This window comes from Pterocles gutturalis, unplaced genomic scaffold (assembly GCF_000699245.1).
Source record: "Pterocles gutturalis isolate BGI_N339 unplaced genomic scaffold, ASM69924v1 scaffold22963, whole genome shotgun sequence".
In the NCBI taxonomy this organism is placed as follows: domain Eukaryota; kingdom Metazoa; phylum Chordata; class Aves; order Pterocliformes; family Pteroclidae; genus Pterocles; species Pterocles gutturalis.
Genome location: NW_010119610.1, coordinates 23,463 through 50,434, shown reverse-complemented (window position 1 = coordinate 50,434; position 26,972 = coordinate 23,463). Strand labels below are relative to the sequence as shown.

At 49.0% G+C, this 26,972-nt stretch overlaps 1 protein-coding gene across 1 annotated transcript in view; it reads left to right on the top strand.

Annotated features, from left to right (window-relative positions):
- EPHB2 (EPH receptor B2) overlaps positions 1-23,074 on the top strand; it is a gene marked incomplete at its 5' end in the record, with an annotated part of 46,192 nt that extends 23,118 nt beyond the window's left edge. The window contains 10 exons of the mRNA XM_010076619.1: positions 6,598-6,760; positions 7,406-7,514; positions 7,701-7,768; positions 10,275-10,397; positions 10,814-11,061; positions 11,709-11,924; positions 14,672-14,821; positions 18,696-18,889; positions 19,573-19,728; positions 22,764-23,074. Coding sequence (XP_010074921.1) covers positions 6,598-6,760; positions 7,406-7,514; positions 7,701-7,768; positions 10,275-10,397; positions 10,814-11,061; positions 11,709-11,924; positions 14,672-14,821; positions 18,696-18,889; positions 19,573-19,728; positions 22,764-22,872 — 1,536 coding nt within the window. The remainder of the gene's footprint in view (positions 1-6,597; positions 6,761-7,405; positions 7,515-7,700; positions 7,769-10,274; positions 10,398-10,813; positions 11,062-11,708; positions 11,925-14,671; positions 14,822-18,695; positions 18,890-19,572; positions 19,729-22,763) is intronic.
- Between the last annotated feature and the right edge of the window lie 3,898 nt (positions 23,075-26,972).

The following is a 26,972-nucleotide window of genomic DNA, read 5'->3' as shown; positions in this document are numbered from 1 at the left end:
GGGCTGTGCCAGGATGTCCATCCCAAAGGGCTGGAGTTGTGTGGCTGCTGGGAGACCTGAAGACCACATTGATGTTGGTCCCAGGACTTGCCAACCTCTGCCTGGCAGGTGAACTTCATCTGTGCTACCTGGGGAAGTTGGGGAGTGGGAATCTGCCCCCTTACAGAAGAGCTTGTAAACTATACATTAAAAATTGCAAACTAACTAATTAAAAAGCTTTATGATTAAATGGAACTGAAAATATTTTTCCCAGCAGTTGCCGGAAGAAATGATTAATCCCCCCCACTGCCTGCCTGTGACCTATTTTCTCATCACCAAGAGCCAGAGGGAGAAGAGGGAAGGGGGGGAGCTTCTTTGTAAGCTGTTAAATAGGTCCTGACCTATATTGCACAAATCACAGCCATTTACTTGACCCTTGGAAATGATCCCAGAATATGTGGCAAGATGGATGAGTAGGTAACAAGACAGATCTGGAAAGCAAGAGGGGTCCTCTCTCCAGGGTCCCTCAAAGTAGAGACAGAAGATCTCAGGGAGTTCATCCTCCTCCTCTTACTGTGTCTTAATCTCTCCCTCTTTCTTTCTTCCCCCTCCCCTCTGGTTTCTTGGGGAGGCTTCAAATAAAGGGAATTTTTGTCTAAACGGGAAGCTGCTGTTCGTGGCTGGTCTTTGCAGCCAACCACAAGGTGAGCATCTGCTTGCCGCATCGTCAGAACTTCGGGCACAGTGTGTCCCCGATCATAGGGACAAAGTGGCCCAAGCCAAGCTCAGGCAGTGCTTTTCATGGCAGCAGGCTCTCAGGTGCAGCACTAGCCCTGGCAGAGAGGACAACACAAGCAGCCCCCCATGCTGGTGCTGGTGCTCTTTGTCCTGGTATTTGAACCTCTTGGTATATTTTTTTGCTGGTGCTTTGCTTGAAGAAGACAGGCATGTCTTTGTCTCCTCCCCAGCCAAGATGTATGTCATTCTCAGAAAGGAATTATAGAATCATAGAATGGTTTGGGTTGGAAGGGACCTTTAAAGGTAATCTAGTCCAATGCAATGAGCAGGGACCTCTTCAGCTAGATCAGGCTGCTCAGAGCCCTGTCCAAGCTGTTGCTGAATGTTTCCAGGGATGGGGCGTCTACAACCTCTCTGGATCTCTGCATCATTGGGTCAAAGCTTAGTCCCACAGCAAGCAAACCTCAGAGGATTTAGAAACAGGTTAAAAAAGAGGTGGAATAATGAAGAGCTAGAGCCAGGGCCTGGCCAATGGCAGTGGATTTGTCTCTCCCCAAACTCCTCTGTGTGTGTTGGCCTTTACTCCAAAGTCCCAGTTACTCACTCAAGGTCCATCAGTAGTCAAGCCAAGGTCTTCGTATGCTTTGGCTGGTCAGTCACGAGCCCTCTGCATTTTCAACAACGCAACGACAGTCCTTCTCTGCCTGCTTGGCAGAGCTGACTCTCGTGTTAGTCTAGCCGTTGGAGTGCTGAGTTTTGCAATTGAAAGCCATTTCATTGAACCCTGGGAACAGTCCCAGAATGGATAGTTTTGGATATGCCATTCTCTTCCCCCGCTTCCCATCAATACTGTAATTTGGACGGGGTGTGTGACACATCCCAGGTGCATTCTCACTCAACTGCCAGTCTGTACAGAGGTGGTTTTCTTCCAAAATATTCCATTGCAAACTGTCCTATGTGGTTCTGAATGCTCAGAAAGTATCTCTGGAGCTCGTTAAGTAGTTTCTAGTGGAATTTCTTTTCCCAGTAGAAAATTATATTTTGTTAGCATGAAACAGTTCAAATGTAAGAGTAGTAACATATGCATCTTGTATAAAGTGTTTTGGCTCTTCATTTTGAATTGATTCTCTTCTATATAAAGACATAAATTAAATAAAGAAATTGGAGTAACTGTTTTAGCATTAACAGAAAAGAACTGTTTACAATACCTGAAACAAAGGTATATTTTTGTTTCCATTTCACAGATTATTTATAACATTGCTATTATCAGGTCCTATTAAAAATGCCTGTAGAGAGGCAACATGATGATTTTCTTTCACATGTAGTTAGAGCAAATCAGTGCAGATTGTTACGCAAACACTGGATGACATGTCTGCTCTCTACCGTCTTCTGCTTAATGTTTGGGTTTGGTTTTTTTTTCACTTCCAAGAGGCACCCGGCAATGTTTGTCTTATTAAAAAAGTGAGTGTAGAAAGGGTGTAGTAGTTTTTGTCCAAAGTTGCCAAATTCATCCCAGAGTGTGGGAACTGGAGACCCACTGCAGTGTCAAGCACTGCAAAGAATAATTAGCTCACCTTGTTATGCAAAATGATTGGGCTTAGGATATGCCAGAAGTTACCCATTTTTTAATTTTGAAGACATTTTTTGTTTGAAGACATTCAGCCCATCCCTTGTGCCGAGTTTGCAAATGTTTACGAGGCACAGGAGCCCTTTGATGCCTCCAGCCAATGCTGGGGAAAGGGCATGGGTTGGCTGGGGGCTGAAGGGTGGGGCAGAGGTGACCTGTGGCAGCTGATGGTGGAGGTGGAGGTGGGAGTAGAGCTGGCTGTAGCCTTTGTGGTGCCAGGAGCTTCTGGCAGGAGCCCACTGTCCCCAGACCTGGATGTCGCCAGGGCTCGTACCAAGGATGGCTGGAAGCACTGCTCCTGGGCTGGCTTGGAGGACTTTCCTGGTCTCCAGCCTACAGTGTTGGACACCAGCATCCCCGAACCTGGGGTCAAAGCTGCTGCCTGGTGTTTCCCATCTGTCCCCAGGATGGAGCGAGAGCTGGGATGCCCCTTCCCCTGTGCTGCCCAAACCCTTTGAGGGGGGCTCTCTCTGGGGAAAACTGTGAGATCAAGAACATGAAGAGAGGAAACCTTGCTGGGAGCCCTGCAGCAGCTCCTGCAGTCCCAGCCTAGGGTCCTCACTGCTTCTGTCCAGGGCTCAGTTTTCTTTTGCGAGGCATCCAGACACTTTTACCACAATGCACTTGATCAGATTTGGGAACCCAAATGCTTTTGAGATCCCCCCACAAGTGGTGCTCCCCATGAGAGTCTGTGAGCTGTGGTCTCCAGGGATCCACCACCAGAGTGGCCAGCAGGACCCTCTTACCACATCTGAGCATCCCTCCTAACGCACTTGATCCCATGGGGGCTGAAATTCAGATGTGTGTGATTTGGCACACAGCCCTGGACTAGCTTTGCACGGTGTCGCTCCGTTTGCTTCAGGAACCACAGCAGATTGCCTCTGTGCAGACGCACAGAGGAGCTGTCTGCCAAATTAAGTCGGTTGACATTTTTCTTTGGCTTTTTTTTTTTTTTTTGGCTGATAAAACATGACTTTTTAGAAACAATTTTTGCAAAGCCTTCAGGCGTTTCACAGACTATACATGTTTCAAGAAACTCCTTCTTTGTTGATCAGAGTTTGGCTTCAGCTTAAATTTAACTCATCGGAAGGGGAACCAGATGAGGACTCAAAATCAAACCTATGAGGAAACAAGAAGTATGTTATTTTGAATTAGGATTTCCAAACTCAAACCAAAATCAGCAGGGAGAAAAAAAAAAAACAAAACCCAAACCACCATCCTCTGCAAGAAACAACTACTTGGACTGTAAACCACCTGGGATGCCCTGGACCTGCTGGAGAAGCCCAGAGAGGTGAAGGAGGAGAGGTGTTTGAAGTGAATGCACAGGTTGGTGGAGAGGTGATGGCTGAGCAATATGCCAAGGGGAAAAAATAAGTTTGATAAGGGAGGGTGGAGAGGTGTAAATGCTCTTTCCTTGCGGTCTGGGATTAAAGGAGAACACAGTCATGAGCACACCTTCCTCAAATCGACAGACATCAATTTCCCAGGCTATAAACTGCCTTGTAAGCACACCCATTGCATTCAATTTAAAGTCCTCCAGGAGCAGGGATGAGGTTCCCTCAAACAGCTGGGCAAATGATTTTAAAACAACTGTGTTGTTAGTGCCATCCAAGGGCCTGGGAGGATTCATCCAAGCCCTTGAGCACTAAAACTGTGACCATTTCCTGACCTATTTCTCTGCTAGCCCGCCTGGGAAAGGTCCAAGGGAGTGCTGAGGCCTGATCAGACAAACAAGGCAATCAGTTTTCTGCATGCTCATCTTTTCTTGATCTTTCCTGTCTGTGTATCTGTACTAGAGCTTTTCATTGTCATTAGTCTAATTCCCAAACATGCCTGTGATACCCAGGCACCTTCAGTGCCAGGTCCAGACAGATAAAACTGGTGTTGTAGTTTTCAGAAGAGGAAGCTGTTCCTGAGCACTGTTAATAGCGGAGGTCTCCCAGGCATTTGCAGAGCCGCTCTGCATTACCCTGCAGAATGATGTGCCATTGGCATTTCCAAGCCTCCGAGTTTGACTGCACATTTGAAGAAACACATTCCAGCCAGACCACTCTCTTACCAGCCACCCACACCAGAGCAGTGCTCAATCAAAAGCTTAATACAAGAAGAAATTAACTCCACGAATGTTGTCTTTCAGCTGCTTTGCAGCTGTGAGGCAAATAGTCTGCACAAACCTAGGTCATGAGTATAATCCATCTTGCAAATACCAGTGCACTTGCAATTCTGCTCCAGCACAGTGACTCATTGAGAAAGCACCAGGTGCTCCCAGGAACATGAGGAGAACATTGGTTCAACATGGTCTGCTGTATGGAGCCCCCCATAGTGAGTTACTGTTCTTCGTGGGCATCTAATGTTGCTGGTACCACAGCTTCTGGCTGTGCAGAGGATCTTCTGAGTGAAGGCACCACGCTGTTCTCAGAAGTGGATGAACATGAAAGTAAAGTCACCAGATGGCTAGCAAAGTGGAAAGTGGAAAAGAAAGGAGACCAGAAGCCCCCAAAGGCAAACTCCACCATTTACTGGGGGGCAAGACAACCTCTCACTCATCCTTGTGCTCCAGCAGCTGAGGAGGCTGAGGATACAGCCCCTTCCAGGCAAAGGGTGTGCAAAGTTGGGTGCAAGACTCCGTTGGCTTCTGCTGCACTGTTGCCTGCAGGTAGCCAAAGGAGCACAAGACAGCAACAGCCTGTGCAGCTTGCAGTATTGTGTGAGGAAACCTTGGTTCATCACAAGATGGGAACTTCTGCCTGATTGCCTCTTTGATACCCTCTGGCCTCCAGGAGTCCACTGCAGAAGAAGTTGGTGAGGTGGAGTGGACACTTTGCCCCTTGCTGGGAGTTTCACTCTGATCTCATGGTAGCACAGGACAAGAAGAAATCCCTCCATGACCCCCCCCGTGGAGTTTCACAGCTGAGACAAAAGCCCTGTCCCTTGATCACACCCTCAGTCCCACTTGATGGGATTGCACAAACTCTGTGTCTGACTTCTTCTTTCTGCCAGTCCGTCTGCTTCTTGTGAGGTTACATCTCACCTCTCTGGTGAGTCTGCGTGGGGTGAAAGTTCTTGCGCTTGCTGAGCCCTTTCCAGTGAGTTGTAGTTAGCAGATCTCAGGGACTCGCTTGTAAACTTGCCAGCTCAGATTTTGAGCTGTCAGCTGCTGATCTGTTCCAACCAGCGATCCTGCCAAGGCAGCCTGACCTGCTGGATCAGAGGTGTTACCAGAAAGGATGAGCACTTTGAACATAGCTATGGAAATTTGATTCAAGAATCGATGCCCGTGCCTCCTTTTATGGGGGCTCGTACTCACAGCTTGGCTTTCCCAAGATTTTTGTGTTTTCCGGAAACGTTGTGTTGTTTGCTGCTTTTCACTGACCTCATAGAGCTGCTAGGCACTGGCCACCTTGTCCTGACCGTACGAAGCACCACAGTCAGTACCATCTTTCATCTTCCTCTGTTGACCTGTTTCTCTATGTCCCTGGGGGGCACAGGAACTCTCTGTTCTCTTGTACAGTGGCTAGCACAAAGAGATCCTGGCCCACCCACTAGTGATTCTGGATGCTCAGCTAAGGGCATAATTACTAAGGGTAGTGATGGATCCATCACCTACACAAGTGCAATACCATCTATACCATCATGATATGACTGGTCAAGTCCTCAGCTAGAAAAACCGCACACAAGAGGTGGGACAGAAATTTGGAATTAAATATTTTCTTTGGCTCCCCAGCTTTGAAAACCTAGCCATGGTCCCTGGTGAAGCAGGCTCTGGGCAGGGCAATGGTAGCAGTACTTCTCCTGAGGTCTACACCCCTGTGTTCAGGTGGGCTTTGCCTCCAGCACAGGCAAAGGGAGATGGGGAGGAGCAAACAGAGAGACTGTGAGGCTGGGTCAGGCACAGGAGGAGGGAGTGAGGATGGTGCTGAGAGAAAGTGGGCCCAGAAGAGGGAAGCAGTTCCCATCCCCACAGAGCTCAAGGCTTGGAGAAGCGACCTGAGTGTTGTAGCTAACACCTTCATCAGAGCCTTTCCTGAGAGGTGACAGATTGCCCAGGGAATTGTCCGTACTCCTGTTCTTGCTTCTGTATCTCCCTGCTGGGGGGGGCAGGCTGGGAGTAGTGACCTGTTTGTTCAGGCCCATGGTCTCCCCGTGGTGGTCTCTCCACCCACGCTACCCTGGTGTCCTGCACCTCCTCCTAGAAATGCAGCGCCTGATTCTGGACTCAGTTTTCTGATGGCAGATTTGTATTTCCTTGGCAGGATCTGAGTGAGTTAAATTCAACAACAGTGAAGAGCCCCACCAACACTGTGGCCGTGCAAAACCTCAAAGCTGGCACCATCTACGTCTTCCAGGTGCGGGCACGTACTGTGGCTGGGTATGGCCGGTATAGCGGCAAGATGTATTTCCAGACCATGACTGAAGGTGAGTCTGCATCTGCATCTGCATAAAGGTGACACAGGGTCTAGACAGACTTGAACAAGATGGAGATGCACAGGCAGCAGTGCTGGTCCCCTTGCTGTTAGTCCCTTCGAGGGTGCATTGACAAATCACATGCAATTATTCAACCTGGCAAGACCTAGAGAGGGATGTGGGCACTCGGTGGTCCATGCAGCTCATCACATAATCTACGCCAATTTCTGCCAGGCTTTTCTGGCACAGGGAAATATCCTCTCAGTCGGATTTAGAGGAAGGAAAATTTATAATTATCATGTGCATGGCTGTTGATGACAAATGCAGACCTGGGTCTTTATTTTCTAAATTTGTGCTGCTAAATAAAACAGGCCAAGCCAGTTTTCTGGCCCTGAGGCCAAGGAGCAAGGCACAGCATGCATCCACGGGACTAAACTTTCCCACCCAAAAGGGATAGCTACATCCAGCCTTTCTCCTGGGGAACATCCCCTGTCATCCCTGAGCCATGCCTGGGACCAAAACCATGCCAGGAAGCCCATTAACAATATCCGTGCAAACGCAAGGCAGTGCTCATGGCCATGCTCTGACCCTGATGAACTTGTCAGTGTGGACCCATCCTGTGCCGCAGTAACCCGTTCCCTCTTCCTTGCATGCCAGCCGAGTACCAGACCAGCGTCCAGGAGAAGCTGCCGCTCATCATCGGCTCCTCCGCGGCAGGACTGGTGTTCCTCATTGCCGTGGTCGTCATCGTTATTGTGTGCAACAGGTGGGTCAGTCTGAGCACAGCACCCGGGGCTGGGGCTGTGCAAGGGGGTGACGGCTGGAGACGGAGTGTGGCCAGGGCTGGGGAGGATGGAGACAGGAGGGTGACAGGGGGATAGAGATGGCCCTGCAGTGTGTCTCTCAGCTCCAAGGGAGCTGTGATGGTGCTCAGGACTCCCTTTCTTTCCAGAAGACGGGGATTTGAGCGTGCTGACTCCGAGTACACCGACAAGCTGCAGCACTATACCAGTGGCCACAGTACGTACCGCGGCCCCCTGCCAGCCCTGGGGGTCCGCTCTCTCTTCGGTTTGTGTTCCTGTTCACTCATTCCTTGTGGCGTGTGGGGGGGGCTCAGACCACCTAGCTGGGCAGGGGTGTGCATGCATAGACAGGAGGACCTCCGTGCTGTCTAGATTCCCCACCAGTCTCCTGTGACCTCGATCCCTGCCTCAGGGTCCATGCTCTCCAGACCTGTGTGCTGTCAGGTGCCAAGCATGCATTTGACACCTGTGCATGCTCTACAAATCCCTGCGACATCCAGCACACACCCCTCCACATGTCCCCAAAGCCTCACCTTCTTTGTCAGCGCACCCCCTGCCACCGCACCTTGTCTTGCTCCTCCAACTCCTGAGCTTTGCCCAGCAAGTGGGTGGCAGTGAGACCCCTTTCCCAACCTACCCACACCCTGCAGAGCACTGTCCTTCTGCAGGAGCCCACATACCCTGTTGATGCCTTTGCTAGAGCCCATCCCAGTGCTCCCGGAATCCTAGCAGATATCAGATATATCTATATATAGGTATATAGTAGAACACATAACATGCCCTCTCTTGCATCCTCTCTCTTCCAACATCCCTGTGTTGTGCAAGGGATATCATATTCAGAATTCCTGCTCAAGACCTCACTGCACACCCTGCCTCACCCCAGTGCATCTTCCTTCCCCTCATTAACCCCTGGCTGCATGCCCTCTAGAACACCTTTCTCCTTCCTCACTAGAGCCCTGTTGCTATAAGCCTGCTTTGTTCGAATCTCAGTTGCTATTTACATTGCACCTTCAGGATTTCTGTCCTTTTTATACCTTGTTCCTGTAAAGACCTGGGCCTTGTTCAGAAAGTGGAAAACATCAGTAGTGTTTCAGCCCAGGACTTACTATTACTTCTGCATTTACCTGGGAAGCATTTCCCAGAAGGAAGGGCACCGAGCTGCAGCTCTGTGCCAGAGCAGCAGCGTGCTGGCTGCATTACTATAATATCCCAGGAAAAATGACACTCTTCAAGAAAGATTATGTAAATGCAACTCTCAGTTGTTTATCAGTCCATGCTGCATGTGTAAACATACATTCACACTTTCTCCCGAGGTCTGGTGCATAACATGACAGCTTCAGGCTAGGACGGCATTAATAGCTGTTCCCTCACAACTGTTGGAACAGGCTCGATGCCACCAGATGCAGATGAACCGATAACAGGCCTGGGGTGCCTTTTAGCCATATTGTCACTCACGGCACAGTCCCTGCTCAGCTCCTCAGCAGTGATTGCTGTGGAGAGGCTGCCGCTCGTGGTTATCAAATAATTGCTAAGGTGTGGGGAGCTTGTAAGCCCTGTAAGCATTGCAGTGAGTCCCCTGCGTCCTGTCAGCATCCTACATGTGGAGCTGGGGGCCGTGCCTCTGGTTCTGTGTTGGGCTCCTTGTTCAGTGAGCTGAGAGCTCTGCTCTCCAGTTAGCCCCAATTGTGGGGGAAGCCAGAGGCCAGCAAAATGAGCACAGAAAGGGGAGGACTGCAGGACTGCAGTAAGAGCTGTCCCATGGTGTAGGTAGCATGGAATGTGGCATCAGCAGGCCAACCTCACCAGGTCCCGTGGCCACTGCTTTTCACAGAAGCACATCACCATGTCTTCTGCTCTGCCTAGAAGGAAGAGCTTGGCTTCTGCAATTTCCCCGGTGTCCCCTATGGCTTGTCTTGGCCATGTTGAGGCTACCAAGAGGGAACCCAGCCTCAGGCAGTGTTACTTGTCAGGAGAACAGGGGGCAGAGGACTGTCCGTCCTGCTTGTGCTGCCCCTGGAAGGGTCAGAGACACCCCCGCAGAGGAGTGAATCTGGTTTGGTGGCTGTGTCAGTAGTACCACGCACCTAGAGCCACCTTCCCTATAGATCTCCATGCAGGGAACCGAGAGCAGTGTGTGCCTCGGTTTACATCCCAAGGCAGACCATCACCATCTCCTGTCTTGAGTGCTGAGCCCAGGTCTCCTCCTCCACTGTTCCATGCCTCTGATGGGACGGTGTGCTGAGGTGGAAGCAGCATGCGGAGAAGGCCAGTGGAGCAGAGCTGCAGTCTCTATAAATGGTCTTCTCACAGTGTTGCAGCGTGATGACTGTGGTGTGACATTGGTGTGCCTATGCACCATCTCCCGAGAACAACGCTTCCCTTGCATTCCCTCTGGATCTGTTAAAGCCAAATCCTGTTGCAGGGGATGTGTGGTTCTCTATGGTCACAGTTTGCAGTCCTAGCTAACGATGTAGCCCTCCACTGCCCCAACAATGGCTTATGGCCAATATTCATTAGAATCCAACTTTAATAGACCTGTGCAAACATGGCTCTGCATGTTCTTTCTCAAAGTGCTTTGCTGTGTCTGCTTCATGCCCTTGATTATGCGACTTGCTGAGGTCAAAAAGACCCTCACAAGAATAGGTTTCTCTTTTCTTTGATGCCAGCCATTGGTCGTTCCATTTGCGTCTGTCTGTCTGACTCTCTCCTTCACCTTTATGCAGTGACTCCAGGGATGAAGATTTATATTGACCCATTCACCTACGAAGATCCCAATGAGGCTGTCAGGGAATTTGCAAAAGAAATCGATATCTCTTGTGTCAAAATCGAGCAGGTGATTGGGGCAGGTAGGTGAACTGTGGATGTCTGTCTGGCCCTCAGCAGCACAGTCTCCTTTGTGGGCTTGGGCTTCGGTGAGCATTTAGCCTTACATGCACTGGGAAGACCAGTGTCAGGTGGGTCTTACACTTAACCCCAGCCTGGGCTAGCAGGAGCAAAAGTGGTCCAGTGCTGGAGGACCAAGTATGTCCAGTGATAGAGACAAAGAGTTCCCGTGTGTATATAGTGTCCAGTGCTCCTCACCAGTGATGAGTCTGCCTGAAGGGAGGTCTCTGGTGTGGAGTGAGGGAGGAAGCACGGAGCAGACGGTGGGTGGTTGGCCCAGGGACATGCAGAGCAGGCATGGGTGGGAGCAGGGTCCCTTGGGGAGAAGGGCAGAGGTCTGGGAGGCTGACAAGCCCTACGTGTTTCCCTCTGTTCACAGGGGAGTTTGGTGAGGTGTGCAGTGGGCATCTCAAGCTTCCGGGAAAAAGAGAGATTTTTGTGGCCATCAAGACCCTGAAGTCTGGTTACACGGAGAAGCAGAGACGGGACTTCTTGAGCGAAGCCAGCATCATGGGGCAGTTTGACCACCCCAACGTCATCCATCTGGAGGGGGTGGTGACCAAGAGTTCACCAGTCATGATCATTACTGAGTTCATGGAGAATGGCTCACTGGACTCCTTCTTGCGGGTATGAGATCCGAGGAGCATGCAGCCCCAGAGATCGTGCTGGGCCAGAGGAGGACTTCCCTGTGCCAGGATAACAGTGCTCTTCACTGCCCAGCCTCCCCTGCCACTGCGGCAGCTGCTGCATAGGCCAGAGGTCTGTGTCTCAGGAATAGAGATGGGTGTGGCACCAAGGCTGTCATCTGCTACGTGTGCCTGCCCATTCATGCTAGCGAGAGGCTGTGCCTACCTGTACGCCTGCCCGCAGACGCATTTACAAACTCTGCGTCTGTGGACGTGGAGTCACGGTCTGACATAGCAAGACTTCAGCTTCTCCATCTAAATATTTATAGGTCTGAGTTTGAAGTTCACTGTGTTGAAGGGAGATAGCCTGCTTAATAGGAACAGATTGCCCCTTCTGAACCCTCCTCTGCAAGGTGTGGCAGATCTGCCACCTTTGTATGACAGCAGCTGTCGTAGTGATGCCCACAGGGTGTGCGAGGGTGACTTCCAGCCCCTGTGAGTCCTCTCTCCACTCTCTACCCTCTTGCTTTGAGAGGGAACTTGTGGCATAGCTGTGTCTTGACATGCTGCATAGACAGAGGCTACTGGCTGTTTGCTGGGCTACGTGGGCTGTGAATTTTCTCCTCTTATGTCCTCTCTTCCCCTAAGCAAAATGATGGGCAGTTCACAGTGATACAGCTGGTGGGCATGTTGCGGGGCATCGCGGCAGGCATGAAGTACCTGGCCGATATGAACTACGTGCACCGGGACCTGGCTGCCCGCAACATCCTGGTGAACAGCAACCTGGTCTGCAAAGTGTCTGACTTTGGCCTCTCCCGTTTTCTGGAGGACGACACCTCTGATCCCACCTACACCAGTGCGCTGGTAAAGCTGCTCTTCCAGAGGGGGAGGGATGGGTGGTGAAGGAAGGAGGGAAGGGAGAGAGAGGGAAAGGGGGACATCCCCCCCTTGATGTGGGGAGCGCTTTTCCAGGGTGCCAATAATGGAAATAAATAAGGTGCCAGATGGGAAAGACCAATTAAATGAACCAAGGTCTTGCAAGGTCCTGTCCAGTTGTCCATTGGCTGTTGATGGGCCCTATGGTCATTCCTGTGGATAACTAAGCCTTCCAAACATGTCTGCAAACATAGACACGTCCCTGACAAAGCCCTTAGTTGGGATGATGCGTTACACCCACCCAGCATGGCCCAGCTGGGGGTCCTCTGAGAGGCTGCCCTGACAGATTTGTTTTCTTACCATCACTGTCCAGTCATGATGCCCTGCCATCCGGGAGGCCGTGATCCTTTTCCATGTCATGTCACAGACTTAGCCCCAGGAATGACAGACTGAAGGTTGGATGCGTGCTGGGTGAAGCCCTGCAGGACTAGATACTGATCTTCCAGAGAATCTGTCTGAATTAATTAGACAGAGAAACATTCCCAGAAATGGCTTCGTGATCACGTAGCAGCTCCCCAGGAACACGACGGTGCCAGTGACAGAAGTGCCACTGAGGACTTGTGGCCTGTCTCAGGCTACAGAACGTGCACCAGGACCAAAGGATAATTTGAAGACAGGAGTTCTCATAAATATCTTTGTTTGCAAAGGCATACAGCGTCACTCTACAATGATGCTACAGAATCAATGCCTACATACAGTGCCTGTGAGAGGACTTCTTGGAAATAAATGTTGATGGAGCTGCAGTGTGATCTGTAGGAAATCATCTCTCCCAGATCTTTTGAAGCTGCCAGTGATGAGATGTTTGGCATAGCTTTTAGTGAATTGTAACAAACACCCAAAAATGTGTGTTTCTATTCTCATCTGAACTCATGTAGCTTCAAACATCAACCGTTTGATCTTATACAGTCAACATATGACTTCTAGAAACACTATCAACATTAATTTTTCACAACATGTTCCTTACATCCAATTAACTTTCCCTTTGTTAAGCTAAATACATTGAAGCTTCTGGTGTTTACTGCTGTTTTCTGTTCCTGTTACTGTGCCTGTAGCTTTTCTCTCTGTCATCTCTAATTTGTTCTTCTTGAACTGTGGGCACCGTAGCAGGACATATACTATCTATAGCCATAGAATATGCGCACACCCACTGTAACAGAGTACCAGAAGTAGTAGTATCTTCTTCAAAATGTGTCAACCTCAAACGTCCCAAGATGCATGAGTGTTTTTTATTATAATTAAATAATAATTATTATTCCCATGAGGAGCTTCCAAATATACCCAGTCCGTAATTTCTACTTTAGGACTTCTTTTTTAGCCATTTTTTAAATCCACTGCTTGTCAGGAGCTCTGTTGAGAGTATGCTTGATGGAGATGACATCATGTTTTGTACGGAATGCTTGGTCCTCCATGTCTTGTGGAAAACAGAATATTTTGTCTGAAGTTTGTAGCTGTGAGAAGATTAGGGAACATTATCTTTTTTTCATAATTCTCGCATGTATAGGGTCTGAGTCCTTTTAAGTCCTAGGAGACCCTTAGTAAGACAGGGTAGTTATTCAGTGACAAAATATAATATTCCTTAATCTTCTCACAGACACAAAAAGCAGACAATTTTGCTCATTTTCCAGCACAAGGGAAGATTTTCCCTTCAGAAGTTCCCTTGAGTTGTGAATGGCTCAAGTCCAAAGACCCTGGTGGAATATCAGGAGGCTGCAAAGGCTGAAGCAGAGTGTTGTGATCCCTGTGGCCCGTGCTGTGTATGCCACTCTTGTGCACTTCGATGCATAACTCCTCTCTGGGAGTGGAGAGTCCTTCTGATTTCTCCAGAGCTGCTGTTGCCCAGCAGGTTGACAGAGACCCCACTGCCCACCCAGTCCATCCCATTTCCCCCCAGTGGCCGAGTATGCCATACTGAAGGGGATGTTCACTCCACCTGTCTCCAGAAATGGGCAGGATCAAAAACTGCTGGATCATGTATATATCAACAGAGTGACACATCAGGACTTTGGCTCCAGAGGATAATCTATCCCTGACTTCAAAGAGTCTACAGATGTAGAAAGCTGCAGAGGATGGTGTTCTAATTCCTTTTATTCTGCTCCAGAGACGGCTAGGTGACAGCAAAAGCATGGAGGGGGATTCAGAGGGGTTTAGTTTGGATTTTTCTACCTTCATAACCATTCATTTTTCTACAAAAGACCCTACTAGCACAATGGTAATTTTGTCATGCTGAAGATTGCTGTACCAGTAGGCAAGTGGAAGGAGCTGGGCTCGTTTAATATGATGAAGAGGAAGCTGAGGAGACACCTGCAAGTGACCTGCAGTACTTGAAGGGCAGTTACAAAGAAGACAGAGCCAAACTTTTTGCAGTGGTACTAGATGATATAGTAAGGGGTGACAGGCAAAACTGTGGCTTCGGAATAACAGGAAAAGCTTCTTCCCCAAGAGGGTGGTGCAGCCCTGGGACAGGTCACCAGGCAAATGGGGGCAATCATTATTCTTGAAGATTCCCAAACTTGGCTAGACAAGACATAGCCATCCTGATCTAGTGTTACAGATAGTCCTGTGGTCTCTTCCTTCTAGGATTTTACCAGCATATTGGACAAATATTTTGGCTGCTCATCTTTTTCAGTTACTCTTGCTCTTTCTATTACCATCCTCTCTTTTTTTTTTTGCTGCAGGGTGGGAAGATCCCAATACGGTGGACAGCACCTGAGGCAATTCAGTACCGAAAATTCACATCAGCCAGTGATGTGTGGAGCTACGGAATAGTCATGTGGGAGGTGATGTCGTATGGCGAGCGGCCTTACTGGGATATGACCAATCAAGATGTGAGTTGTTAAGAAACAAGGAGCAGAAACACTGTAATTGGGAGCATTGCAAGGCCAAAGCATGGCTACAGCCAGACCCAGCCTGTGGCATGTCTGGAGTCTTCTCTGTCGTAGGAGATGTGTCCAAGGGCAACACCTTTGGAAGAAGTAATGGGGATAATGAACTTTGGCTTTTGTTCTGGTTCCAGGGTGCTGGTGTGGCAGAGGTTAGGGACTGTACAACATCTGCTGCAGTTCGACAGGGTTAATGTGAGCACCCTCAGGGGTGGTAGAAAGATGCCCAGGAGGAAAGGGAGCTGGAAAGTGGAAAACAAAATGCTGCCATTGACCTGAGAGCTCCTGGAGCCACAAGCAGATCTTTGTCTGCAGGAGAGCACAGGCATTTGGTGAAAGGCTGTTATAGAGCCACAGAGTCATAGAACGGTTTGAGTTGGAAGGGACCTTTAAAGATCATCTAGTCCAACCCCCCTGCCATGGTCAAGGACATCTTCCACTAGATGGTCATTAAATCTCCTGTGGCAAGCTGTGATGTGTAAGAAGCCAAAGAACTTGTACTCGGCTAGAAGCCAAAACAAAAGGTATTTCAGAACAGGCTTAATTTTAAATACTTTATGACTCTTCCATGATTCAGGTGGAACTGTTAGTGCACTCCTGGCTCTCTGAGACACAGGCAATTTCCATGAGCCTTTGCCTCTGTGCAAGGATGACCTATGGCAGCAGTCCACACCTATACCATAGCAATGCCATTCTCCCTCTTTGTCTTGACCTGATGCCTGGGTGATCAAAGCCCAATGAGTGCTGCACCTGCACGTATGTGTCCAGAAGACCACTTTGGTGTGAGATTCTCAAGTCTCTTGTACCATTGTCTCTCTGAAGAGCTGCCCTTCTTCACACGGTCTTCCCCTCACGAACCCTCAGGATCTACCACCAATGTGCTGGGTAGACCCTTGCTGCACAGAAGGCTTGTCCTCCCCCTCTGCTGGAAGCCTGGGTCTTGCAAACCTGCATGTTACAGCATCTGCCTGCCTTCCAGTTTGCCTCTGAGCAGTCCAGTGGAAGCCTTCAAACTTCCACCTCCATCTCCATCATCCTGTGGGCTTCTGAAAAAAAGCCTTACAGGGACAGAGTGAGAGCCAAGCTCCCACCTGATTCCTGCAACGTCTGCCCTGATGGCAAATCAGACCTTTTCAAGTCAATACAACTCCATCTATGCCCCATCAGGTATCTCCAGAGTGGGACAATTTCCTCCCTAGTCCCTGGTGGGAAATATATTCAAATAAGTCCCCAACACCTAGAGCAGATAGATGATATCTTAGCACCTTTGGCTGTTCACAGCCTTGCCCCAGCCCCTGGCACACCAGAAAAATCTTTGCATCAATTCTTTGAGCCAAAGGGAAGGGAGTTAGGGGTCTAGACAACTCCCTGCCTGTCAAAGTTTCATTATTGACTGCAGTTTCAAACATCTCCTGTAGCTCGGTGCCACTGCCCTTCTCCCTGCCTCAACATCCCTCTGTGCACGTAGCCCTGTGCCATCCCCCTGCCTTGTCCTCCTCCCCTGAACCTCTTCCCTCAGTGGTTTCTCGTGCTGCAGCCCTGTGCTGTGGCAGCGCCGATTCAGCCGGTGGGGATGGCAGAGCCCACATCGGTCTCCTCAGCACAGCCTGCTGCGTGGCGCCTGTCCCCAGCCTCTTCTTCCCTTTCTTCTGCTGCAGGACATTGCACCCCAGGAGCTGTCACCACTTAATTGCAACTGGTCCTCCTGCGAATGAGCGCATGGTGGATATTTGCTGCAGATTAGCCTCCTGACCCAGGGGTGTGAGCGCCTGGGGAGGCTGCGGGGGGAGAGGAGACGGGGAGTGCCAGCTGTGCCCCCTCGTGGGATGCATCTGATGGCAGCAAGGCGGGTGGCTTGTCAGGAAACTGTTCGGTCCATGCTGGAGGCGAGTGCTTGATGGTTGTGTGATGACCCTCCCCAGCCCTGCTCCCCCTGTGCTTCCCCTCCCCGCTGTCTTGGATAGATCTGCCATCCAGAGAGCTTGGAGAGGGATCAGCTTGCAGCTCTTGGAGAATCTCTGAATGGGAGCCAAGAGCTGCACAAAGCACACCAGCAGTGCCTCAGGTCAGACCGTCACAGGTGGGGCACCGTCGTGTCCAGCCAGGGGACAGAGGGGAGAGAGGGCTCCTTCCATCCGGCATATTTTGGCAGTGCCAGCCCCCATCTGTCTTGGGTCAACTTGCCCAGAACCTTGGCCATGCATGTCAGTCTCTGGAGCATGCTCCCAGTCCATTCTCTGCCTGAAGCCACAGCACACCTTAAACCCTCCCAGATGCCCCACCTCACACCATGGGTTGCTTGGCATGGATCTGCCACCTACTCCCCTTTGGAGCAGCAGCTTTCTACTGTCACAGCACCTCTAGCATGTTCTCTCTGCCAACCCTTTCCTGACTGCTCTCTCAGTCCCAACTCCGGTATGCTCAGTTTTCCCTTCCTGCTCAACAACATATTCACCATGCTGCCATACGGCTATGGCTAGTCCTTTCCCAGGAGGGTGGTACAGCCCACCAGACAGATTTCCTTGGAAGTCTGCAAGACACTGCTGGACAAAGCCCTGGCAGCCTTGATCACATGGTGAGAATAGCCAGAGGCACTGAGGTCCTTCCTCTGGATCCTTGAGGGAGGTTCCGTCAATCTCGCTCCCCTTTTTTGTCATCACTGTGGAGAGTTACTCATTTCAAAATGCTGTCCCTGATTTCAGTTGCTGCAGTATCCTCAGTTCTGTTTTTTTATCCTCACTTCTGGTTTTTGTTACCATGCACAAGCCTGTTTCTAGTGTCCAAGGCTCCTCCTGCTCACCTTTCATTGCCCTCGCTGTTTGTATGACCATAGGAGGTGTAAGGCCAAGAAGGCAGGAGAAGTCTGCCTGTCACATGCCTCTGCCAGAGGAAAATATGCCCCTGGAGGAAGCTGTGCAGCTCCATCCACCTTGATTACCCAGGAGAGGATGGAGGGCTGCAGGCGCAGAGTGGCAGGGAGTCAGGGTCCCCTTGAGGAAGATCCTCTAGCCCTTGGACCTGTGCTGTTTCCACTGATCATTGCAAGACCAGACATTTTCCCAGTGGTGGTGCAGTAAGGAGAGACCAAACAGGCAGCAGCCAAAGCCTTCTTGCGCTGGCCCACAGCGCTGCAGCATGGCTTAGGCAAGGTGTGCTGCAGCCCTTCTCTGCGTACTGTAGCCAAGTGCTCGTGTGCCTGGCTCTGCTGACTGAGATCTTCAGTTTGCATGTCCACAGGAGTGTGGGGAGATCCAGCTCTTCCTGCTGGCTCGGCACACCCAGCCCTGTCACCTGGAAGGGCTGGGCTGTGGCAGGAGCAGAAAGCACCATTGGAGGAAGGAAAACACAGGGGCAGCTTTCCCTGTCTGTAACTCACTCACTTCACCGTATGGGGATGTTCTCCTCACAGTGAGCTGTTGTGTTGTACCGTGTACCCATCCAAAAACATGAATCCTTCTCTCTGGATCCCCTTTCTCATGCCTGGAGCTGCGGGCTCACACATCCTTGTCAAGGTAGCAGGGATGCTCTCTTTCCCCAGATTAGGAGACTGATGGGCATGGCTCATCAGAAGTAGTGAGCAAGGCTGCGTGTCGGCTGTGCAAGGCTGACATCAGCTCACAGGACAACATGACATGCAGAGGGCTGGGAGTTAGAGTCGTGCGTTGCTACAAGGATCAGTGGCTGAGATGATGGGCAGCAGTAAGTGTAGGCAGAGCAGCCCTGTTGTAATGCCAGTCACCCTCAGGATCCAAGAAGAGGAACATTATGAATTAGATAGGTGTTATTGGCACTGTATTGATCACTTTTTCTCCTCTTGCAGGTGATAAATGCTATCGAGCAGGACTATCGGCTGCCGCCGCCTATGGATTGTCCAAATGCGCTGCACCAACTAATGCTTGACTGTTGGCAGAAGGATAGAAACCACAGGCCCAAATTTGGGCAAATTGTCAACACTTTAGATAAAATGATCCGAAATCCTAACAGCCTGAAAGCCATGGCACCTCTCTCCTCTGGGTGTGTATCTCTGTCTTCCTCTTGCCTTTGGCTTCTATTTGCAGATCTGCTGTCCTTTCTGTCCTGGTGGGCACCATCCTTGCACCTCTCTAGGCTGGGTATTTTAGAGGCAGCTTGGCCTGTGTTGTTTGGTCCTTTATAGGAAAGGCATTAAAAGATGTCAAGGTGACTCTGGTCCCTCTCCTTGGACGGGTTAGATCTGGTTAACACAGACAGCGTATGGAGTTGGACTGGGTACTCTGCACAGTTGGAGGAGCATCTTGGTTTCACGTACACATGATTGCTGGATGGGTGTGATTGCTTTGGTAGTCCAATCTCGCACGCAGTGAAGGCAGTATGATGTTTTCCTGGACTGGGTGGGGATACCCCAACTTGTGGGAAGCACGGGCCTCATTATGAGAACGTACTTTCTCTCCTTGTGCAGCCAGGATTTTAGAGCTGCACCCCATTGTCTTTGATGGCTTCTACCTCTCCTGTACTAACTGATCCAGAAGGACTTCTCTGATGCTCTACACAATCCTTCCCTCAGTTGAACAGAGTGCTTTCTGAGTGGTACTTCCTAGTACGGTGCAGTGCAGGCACTGTAAAGGATGCTGGTCCAGGTCCCTCCAGCTGGTGGAGGGTGCGGAAATACACATGGTTGCCCCTGTTTGTTCTGCTCATTCCGCATTTCTGTGTTTCAGGATGAACCTCCCCTTACTTGACCGCACAATCCCGGATTATACCAGCTTCAACACTGTGGATGAGTGGCTGGATGCCATCAAGATGAGCCAGTACAAGGAGAGCTTTGCCAGTGCTGGCTTCACTACCTTTGACGTAGTATCTCAGATGACTGTAGAGTAAGTGCCCAGGCTTCTAGTCCCAAAGCACAAGGAAAAATCTCAGTATTTTAACAGCAATTAGTCATTATTGACCTAGTTTTTATTTTCACATGATGTAGTTTTACTTGTATAGAATTTTTTTCTTTGTGGACCCTCATTTAGACTATTCAGTTTCTGCAGAACTGCTCTGTTCTGCAGACTCTGTCTTGTCTCCAGACTGCACGTCTGTCTGTCGCTCTGTATCTGCAGAATTCGTTCCACGCTATCAGGCTGCATGTCCCCACTGTGAAAACAAAAACCCCCACAAGGGTCTCCAAAACCCTAACACAGAACAAATGGAGATTTCAGGCCAGCATCGAGCAAATCTCCAGTCACTCAAGAGAACTTTTAGACTCCGCAGTCCTCTTGGATGTATGGCTTATGGGCGAGGGAGACAAGCACACTGCAAACAAATTTCTGCCTAAGAAAAGCCTCTGAAAGTCCAGTTGGTTTCAAGTTTGTTCTGAATTTTCCTGCATCCACTAAAAACATCCCTTAGTGGCAAAATCTTTGCAAGTTCTTCAGAGAACTCAGGCAGCTGAAATCCATTCGTGGTGGTTTTTTAAATCCCTTGTGGCTAGCTGGGGCTTTGATGCATCTGGTGAAAGATTTGTGGTTGGTTGCAGTTAGCTTTAGAAACCCTGCCTAAGAAAGCGCCAAGCATTAAAGCCATCTGTAATTGCTACAACATCTCTGTGCCTGGTAACCGGGAAGGTTTTTGGATTTGTTGCCTAATTCCAGACTTTAAATCTACCAATGAATCAGAATCCATTCACGCAAACAGCCAAACTGACCTTTTCTGGCTTTTTGTTCTTATTTGCTGCTGGGAAATTCACGTGGCAATTCTGACTGTTCCAGTACATCTGTGGTACAACCCCAAGGCCCTGGGGATGATTTTGGCACACTACAGGCTGTGTTCATACAACAGGAGGAGGGTTCATTAAATCTGAAGGACAGGGAAGAAGAACTTTGCCCAAACTGGGACATCACACCTGCACCACAACCCAACCCTTCCTAGGTTGTCCTATTTGCAATACATCTAACAGCAAACAGTTCTGCAGGCAGTCCAGCTAATGAAGTCTGTTTTTTCACAGACATACTCAGTGTCCCTTAAATGCCACTTCTCCCAGTTCCTTACCATGTCCCTCACAATGTCTTCCATCCTCTCTGAGTGCCTTCATCACAATCACAAGGGTATTCTCAGCTCATGTCCCCACCAGTTTTGACATTCCACTTTCTCACCTGCTTGGCTGGACATAGTAATAGGGAGAAGGACATTCCAAGTCTTTTTTCCCTGGGAAATCATGGTGCAGCATTACTTGGAACCATCTTCTAATGTTCGCTGGTTTTTGCAGAAGTAGATAATCATGTAAGTGGAGCTGAATTGCCATGAGACACTGTCTTCTTCAAATTTGGATAGCAAGCAAAGTGTAAATATTTACTGAAGACTGCTTCAGTTCACCAAATCCACACGGTTTCAACACTGACCTGCTTGAAAGGTTTGTCATAGGTTTGTCTGCAGGCTGGGACCCCTGGGCCACCAAAGGATCTATGTCTGGGGCAGAAAGCTTGGGAAGCACAGGGCTGTGCAGGGCCACAGTCTTATTCTGGTTTACAGACATGAGTGAAGACTTTGGGATTTGTTCCTAATCAGAACAAAAGCAAAAGCCAAAGTGCCAAACATATCTGAGGAGGAAAATTGCCTAGATCAGAATATCTGGCTGGGATAGAGGAGGGAGTGGAAAGCCCTTGCAATAAGAAAAACAGTCACTGTGAAGGACACCGTCCTGGGTGCCAGAGTCATGTAGTGTGCTAGCAGGTTTCCCATTGCTTTGCTGAGCAGGAGTCTGGGCAGCAGCAAAGCTGTGGCTTGGATGTTCACTCTCACACCGATCTCAGAGGACATGGGCTGAAGCATGCTCCAATAGTGGTCTCCAATCAATTACCACCAGCTAGAATGTGTAAATCTGTGGCATAGCCCCATGCCCAACTTTACTTCTTTGTGCTGCTTTTGTTTGACCAAGAGACAAGGGCTAAAGCAAGCTCTAAACATACAGGCTCATGTGCCACTCATGCTAGAGGATTTTTTTTCCACCTTTCCTTGGAGCTCCTTTTTACCCTTCTTTGCCCTTTGACTTCCACTCTAAAGCAGGCAGGGGTTTTGCCACACTTCCTCTTAAAGTGTGTTCCTGACACTCAAGGAAGGAGAAAAAGGCAACTGAAAATCCTTAGAGTCAGGTATGGGTCATCTCTCTTGAATGCCATCCGTTCCCTGATCAGAATGCATCACTGCGATTTATCCACCAAGAGGGACATGAGTAGCAAACTCAGCTGGAGTGATCACAGATAGGACCAATGCAGAGTAACACTCATGCTCTGGGCATGACCTTTATTCTTCCCAGATGCCTAATACCTATTAAAAAAATAGAAGCAGTGCAAGAATTGGATTGCCATGATTTAGTGAAGAGGTTAAGTTCCAAAAGTTAATAATTTCATGGCCTCATCAGATCAAAGCAAAAGTAGCAAGAAGAGCCATCATCTGCACAGGGGGAATGAGATTTACACTGCTGAGGGTATAGCACGTCCTGTTCATGTGTCTCCAGGGATGGAAAAAATGGGTTACTGTGTCACAAAATGAGAGAGAGAATCCAAACATGCAAAGAAAGGAACAGAATTATACCAAGGTAGAAAACCTAAGGCAAATTCACTTACGAGCAGTGAGCAGAGCTTGCGGTATTGGGCTTCACACTCTCGAATGAGTCTTCCAGTACTCTGAGAGTGCTGCAGGTAGGTAGCAAATGCAAAGATTGGGAGGATAAGCCAGAAAGAGTCAAAGAGAAAGAGTAGTGGTTTCACCAGGTTTGCATTTATTTGTTGCCGTTATGCAGTAAATGTGTGGAGACTTCAGCTCCCCACGCACCATGCTCCAGGGGGGTGCTCATACATGGGCTTGTTCTGCTGTGAGAAAATGTCTCGTGATATTCATGTGGTGTTTGTTTCTTTTCCTCCCAAAGGGATATTCTGCGAGTTGGGGTCACTTTAGCAGGACACCAGAAGAAAATTCTGAACAGTATCCAGGTGATGAGAGCACAGATGAACCAAATTCAGTCTGTGGAGGTTTGATAGCTACGTGTCCTCCTGCTCCTCTTCCTTGAGGCCCTGCTCCCCTTTGCCCCTGTATGTCCGAGCTCCGGTTCTTGAGTGTTCTGCATGGACCAGAGACAGGCAGCTGCTCTGAGGATCATGGCAACAGGAAGAAGCGCCCTGTCATCAATAACGAGAAGTCGTCAAGAGCTTCTAGAACTTAAGCAATGGAAAAAGGGAACAAAAAAAGACAACTATTTTGAAAAACGAAAACAAACCTATGAAATATTTTTAAATAATAGTAAAGCAATTGCATTCTTGAAAAGGGCTCCAAGACCAATGGGAGTCTCCAAAGGAAGAGAAAAGAGCAGCTTCCTCAATTTCCTCTTGCACAAGGCTGCTGTAGCTGGGCCCAGACACCCCTGGAGCAGTGAGACTTTTTCAAGAAGATGAATGCAAAGAAAGGTCACGAGAAGCACTTCTCTTTCTCATGTGGGATGGTGGCTCTGGGAATGTCCTGCAGCCAGCAGTCCCTCCTCTAATCCTGGTTAGCAAATCAAAGGGGAAAGAGAGATGAAGCTCTTTGGTGCTGTGGAACCAAGTGCATCTCAGAAATTGATGGACTTCTTAAAAAACTGAAGACTTCTTTTTTTTTAAACAAATAAACTGAGACTAGAAGAGGCTGTTTCCGACAAATGAGAAGGGATCTGTAATGCTTGCGGGGGTGGGGATGGGGAAAACCAGTCCTTTTTGCATCTCTTATTTTCTCTTGTCATGGAACAGTTTTGTGAGTGACAGTTTCCTAAGGGTCCGTCCATCCACCCTCCAATGGCATCATTGTCTCATACATATCATATGCACAAGACTTAGTGATGTCCTCACTAGATGCCAATGGTCTTTTCCCAGAAGACTTCTCAAGTACAGTATGTAGTAGTTTTTGATTACAAATGCTGACGTGTACCTTTATTTTTCGGTTGTCATTGTTGGGAGATTTGTCCTTTTACTTTGTTTTGTTAACACCAGTTTGTGAGTTTGGGGTTGGAAATTTTTGGTTGGTTGGGGTTTTTTTGATGAAAAAAACTGACATCTCCAAGCATCATATCATTCAAGAACTTAAATCCCTTCCCTGTGGAAGGAAAAAATGCAGCTTATTGACAATATGCCAGGAGGAAAATTTTTTTATATGCACATTTCCTTCCTTTTGCTTGTTTGTTATTTTTCAATTTCTCATGGCCCGACAGATGTTTCTGTTGGGTTTCCAGTTGTTTGCCAAGATGAAATGACCACCTGCTCAATTCAGGGTTGCTGGTGCAGGAGTGAGCAGCATCACAGAGGGGCTGAGGGGTGGGGGCTGCCTTGCACGGGGCAGGGAAGGACAGGGGAGGGCGGATGGGTTGTGGGAGGGAATGATGACTCCATTGCTTGCTGTCAGAGCCCTTCGGAAATGTCTGGCTGCGTAGAAATGTGTAAGATTGATGCACGTAGCAGAGAGAGGCAGGATAAGCCTGGTCCTCTAAGAGGAGCTTGTGGCACCGGGAGTCTCGGAGTCTGAATTGCGTTAGCTGCCAGGCTGTGGATGGTTCACTGCAGTAACCAGACTCTGTGGGTGCTCTGTGCTCTTTGGGCACCCAGTCCCTTCGTTAGATGATGTGCTGAGGGCTCTAAGGCAGCTTCAGTCTCAGCCGGTCACCTTGAGCAGAGCCTGGGACAGCAAAGGCAAAACCTCTGATCTCGTAGCCCAGATCTCCAGAGGCAAAATGCGGTGGTTGAAGCTGAATGAATGGTCAATCAGTGGATTTATAAATAACTGAAATAAATACTTTAGCTACTAACCAGGTCTTTGGTATGTGTAAATACCACCAACCAAGCACAGGGCGGATACAAATGAGAATCGGACTTGTTCTCCTTGTTCAGCACCACCTCATATCCCTTTAAACATGCCTGCCACCACTCGCCCCTGGCCACATGTGTCATATCTTCACATGTTTCCTGGCCATGGCCAGCATAACTTGTGTTTACAAGGCCTTGCCTGCCATTGCCATGTCATTCATAGGGTCCTCCAGTTGTTTTCAGCAGCATGGGCTGTTGGAGGTATGTTCACTGGGAGCTGTTTTGCTGTATTTTCCAGGAGCTGAATCCAAGAGAATGTGTGTCTGCTGTGGATGAAACTCCCACGGCGTCTAGACCTCTGTGGCCAGGCAGCAGTTCCCTAGACTGCTTGTAAAATATGAGGCCGTTTATAAAATTCTTTGTGTTTTACACTTTCAGACCAGATCCAACAATGAAGCACTTACAAGTGGCAGCAGACCATTCCCCACAAGCGAGAGTTACTTTTCTGCTTGGCTCTTGCACTGTCCCAAAGTTTGGTGCACAGCTTCAGCCGCAGGGGCCTTAACGGGAGGAATTTTCCCTCCAGCCCCTATTCATCTGAAATCCCTAGTGCAGGATTGTATTTTCATTTGTATACAGTACTTCCATGTCCTTGCATCCAAAAGTGCATTTGTAGTCATCTGAACATCAGTAGCAGGTGTGTGCTGGGTACACAGGGACATATTCTGCGCTCAGTGTCTACAGTGCATCCCCTCTGACAGCAATGCCATTGCCCCACATCTTTTTCAAGTGGCAGAATATGGTGTAGAGGGAGGGGTGAGTGGACTATAGGCATGTTGTATGCAGGTGGTGCCTGGACATCATCAGCTGTCCGTCCTATATCCAGCCTGGTTTACCCTGTGTATCTAGCGAAGGGACCCTTTTAATGCCCTTGTATTTCAAAAGCACTGCTCCTGGTCAGGAGATGGACTCAACTTTTAAAGAGCAGCATGCAAAACTTGATGTTGTCAGCTGTAAGTGCTTGCAGAGGGCACACGGAGAGACAAGAAGCTCCTCCATGCGCACTGTCCTGTAGAAGTGCAGAGCAGCAGTGAGAACTGCTCACATGGTGCATCTCTGTCCGATGTTGTAGCTGCTGTATTTTAACAAGGAACAGTTGTCAGTCTTACCCAAAGGCATGTCTGAAGTTGTTTGGTGGCACTCCAGGGTGAGGGAAGCATGGTGCTGTGCCAAGTTGTGTAGCCACAGCCAACCAGCTACTTCATGTACAAGGGAGCTTTGCAAGGAGAGCGGTCTGTCTAGAAAGCTCACCAGCAAATTCCTGTGGGGCAGCCAAGTGGAAGGAGCACATGATGCCTTTCAGTTGTCCTTCCCAGACAATTCTTGACTGTTCTCTGCCATCCCTGACGTTCCTGCAGACACTAAGGAGGAGCAATGGGCAGGCAGCATCCCCTCAGAGCCAGTCAGTATCAGACAGTGCTTGGAAGGGCACTTCAGGTCTTCTTCATTTGGAGATACGTTGTCTCAGTGCACTGAATCTCCTCGCTGGCAGCATTACACACACCTACCTACCAGACCCAACCCACTGTGAAGGATGGGACCATACCGAGCTCAGTGCCACAGCTCACCAAAGCAGTGGCAGCTGTCTGCAGGACAGAGAAAGCACATCCTTGTCTTTTCTTCTGATGAAAAATCACAGGGTGTTGGTACTAAAATGAACACATTCCCATCTGTTTATACCAGGCATTGCTGTGACGTCTGTCTGAATTTGACTGTGGAGGACTAATGGAGAACTGGACCTAAATCAGAAATGATCTGCATCCCTCAAGCTCTCCTGGGAGCACGAGGAACCAAATTCCTGTAAAGTACTTTGGTTGTAAATGCCTCTGGAGCATGCTCCAGTGGAGGGCAGAGTTACTGAAGTGACTTTAGCATATTTATTTCATGGGTATCAAGTGTACTGCTGTGAAATACAAGGCTAACGGCAAAATTCAACTTCATGGGGAGAACACCTAACAAGGGGAAAAGGCACTTGCTAACATTGACACTGTGAAATACTGTTGTGCATGTGCATGTGTGCATGTGTGAATACTTAACAAAAATTATCACAATGAGATTTTCAGGCAGCTTGTTGCAATTGTCACATTTCCCCTCCAACTGTCAAACTACCTCCCAGACCTACTCTTCTCCTGTTTCCCACTGCCATCTGCTGCTGAAGGTCACCCATGTTGGTGATGGCAGGAGGTAGGAGAGCTGAGCAGGATGCTGGGTTGAAAATACTAAGTTGGTTAGCCAGTGATAAGTTCAAA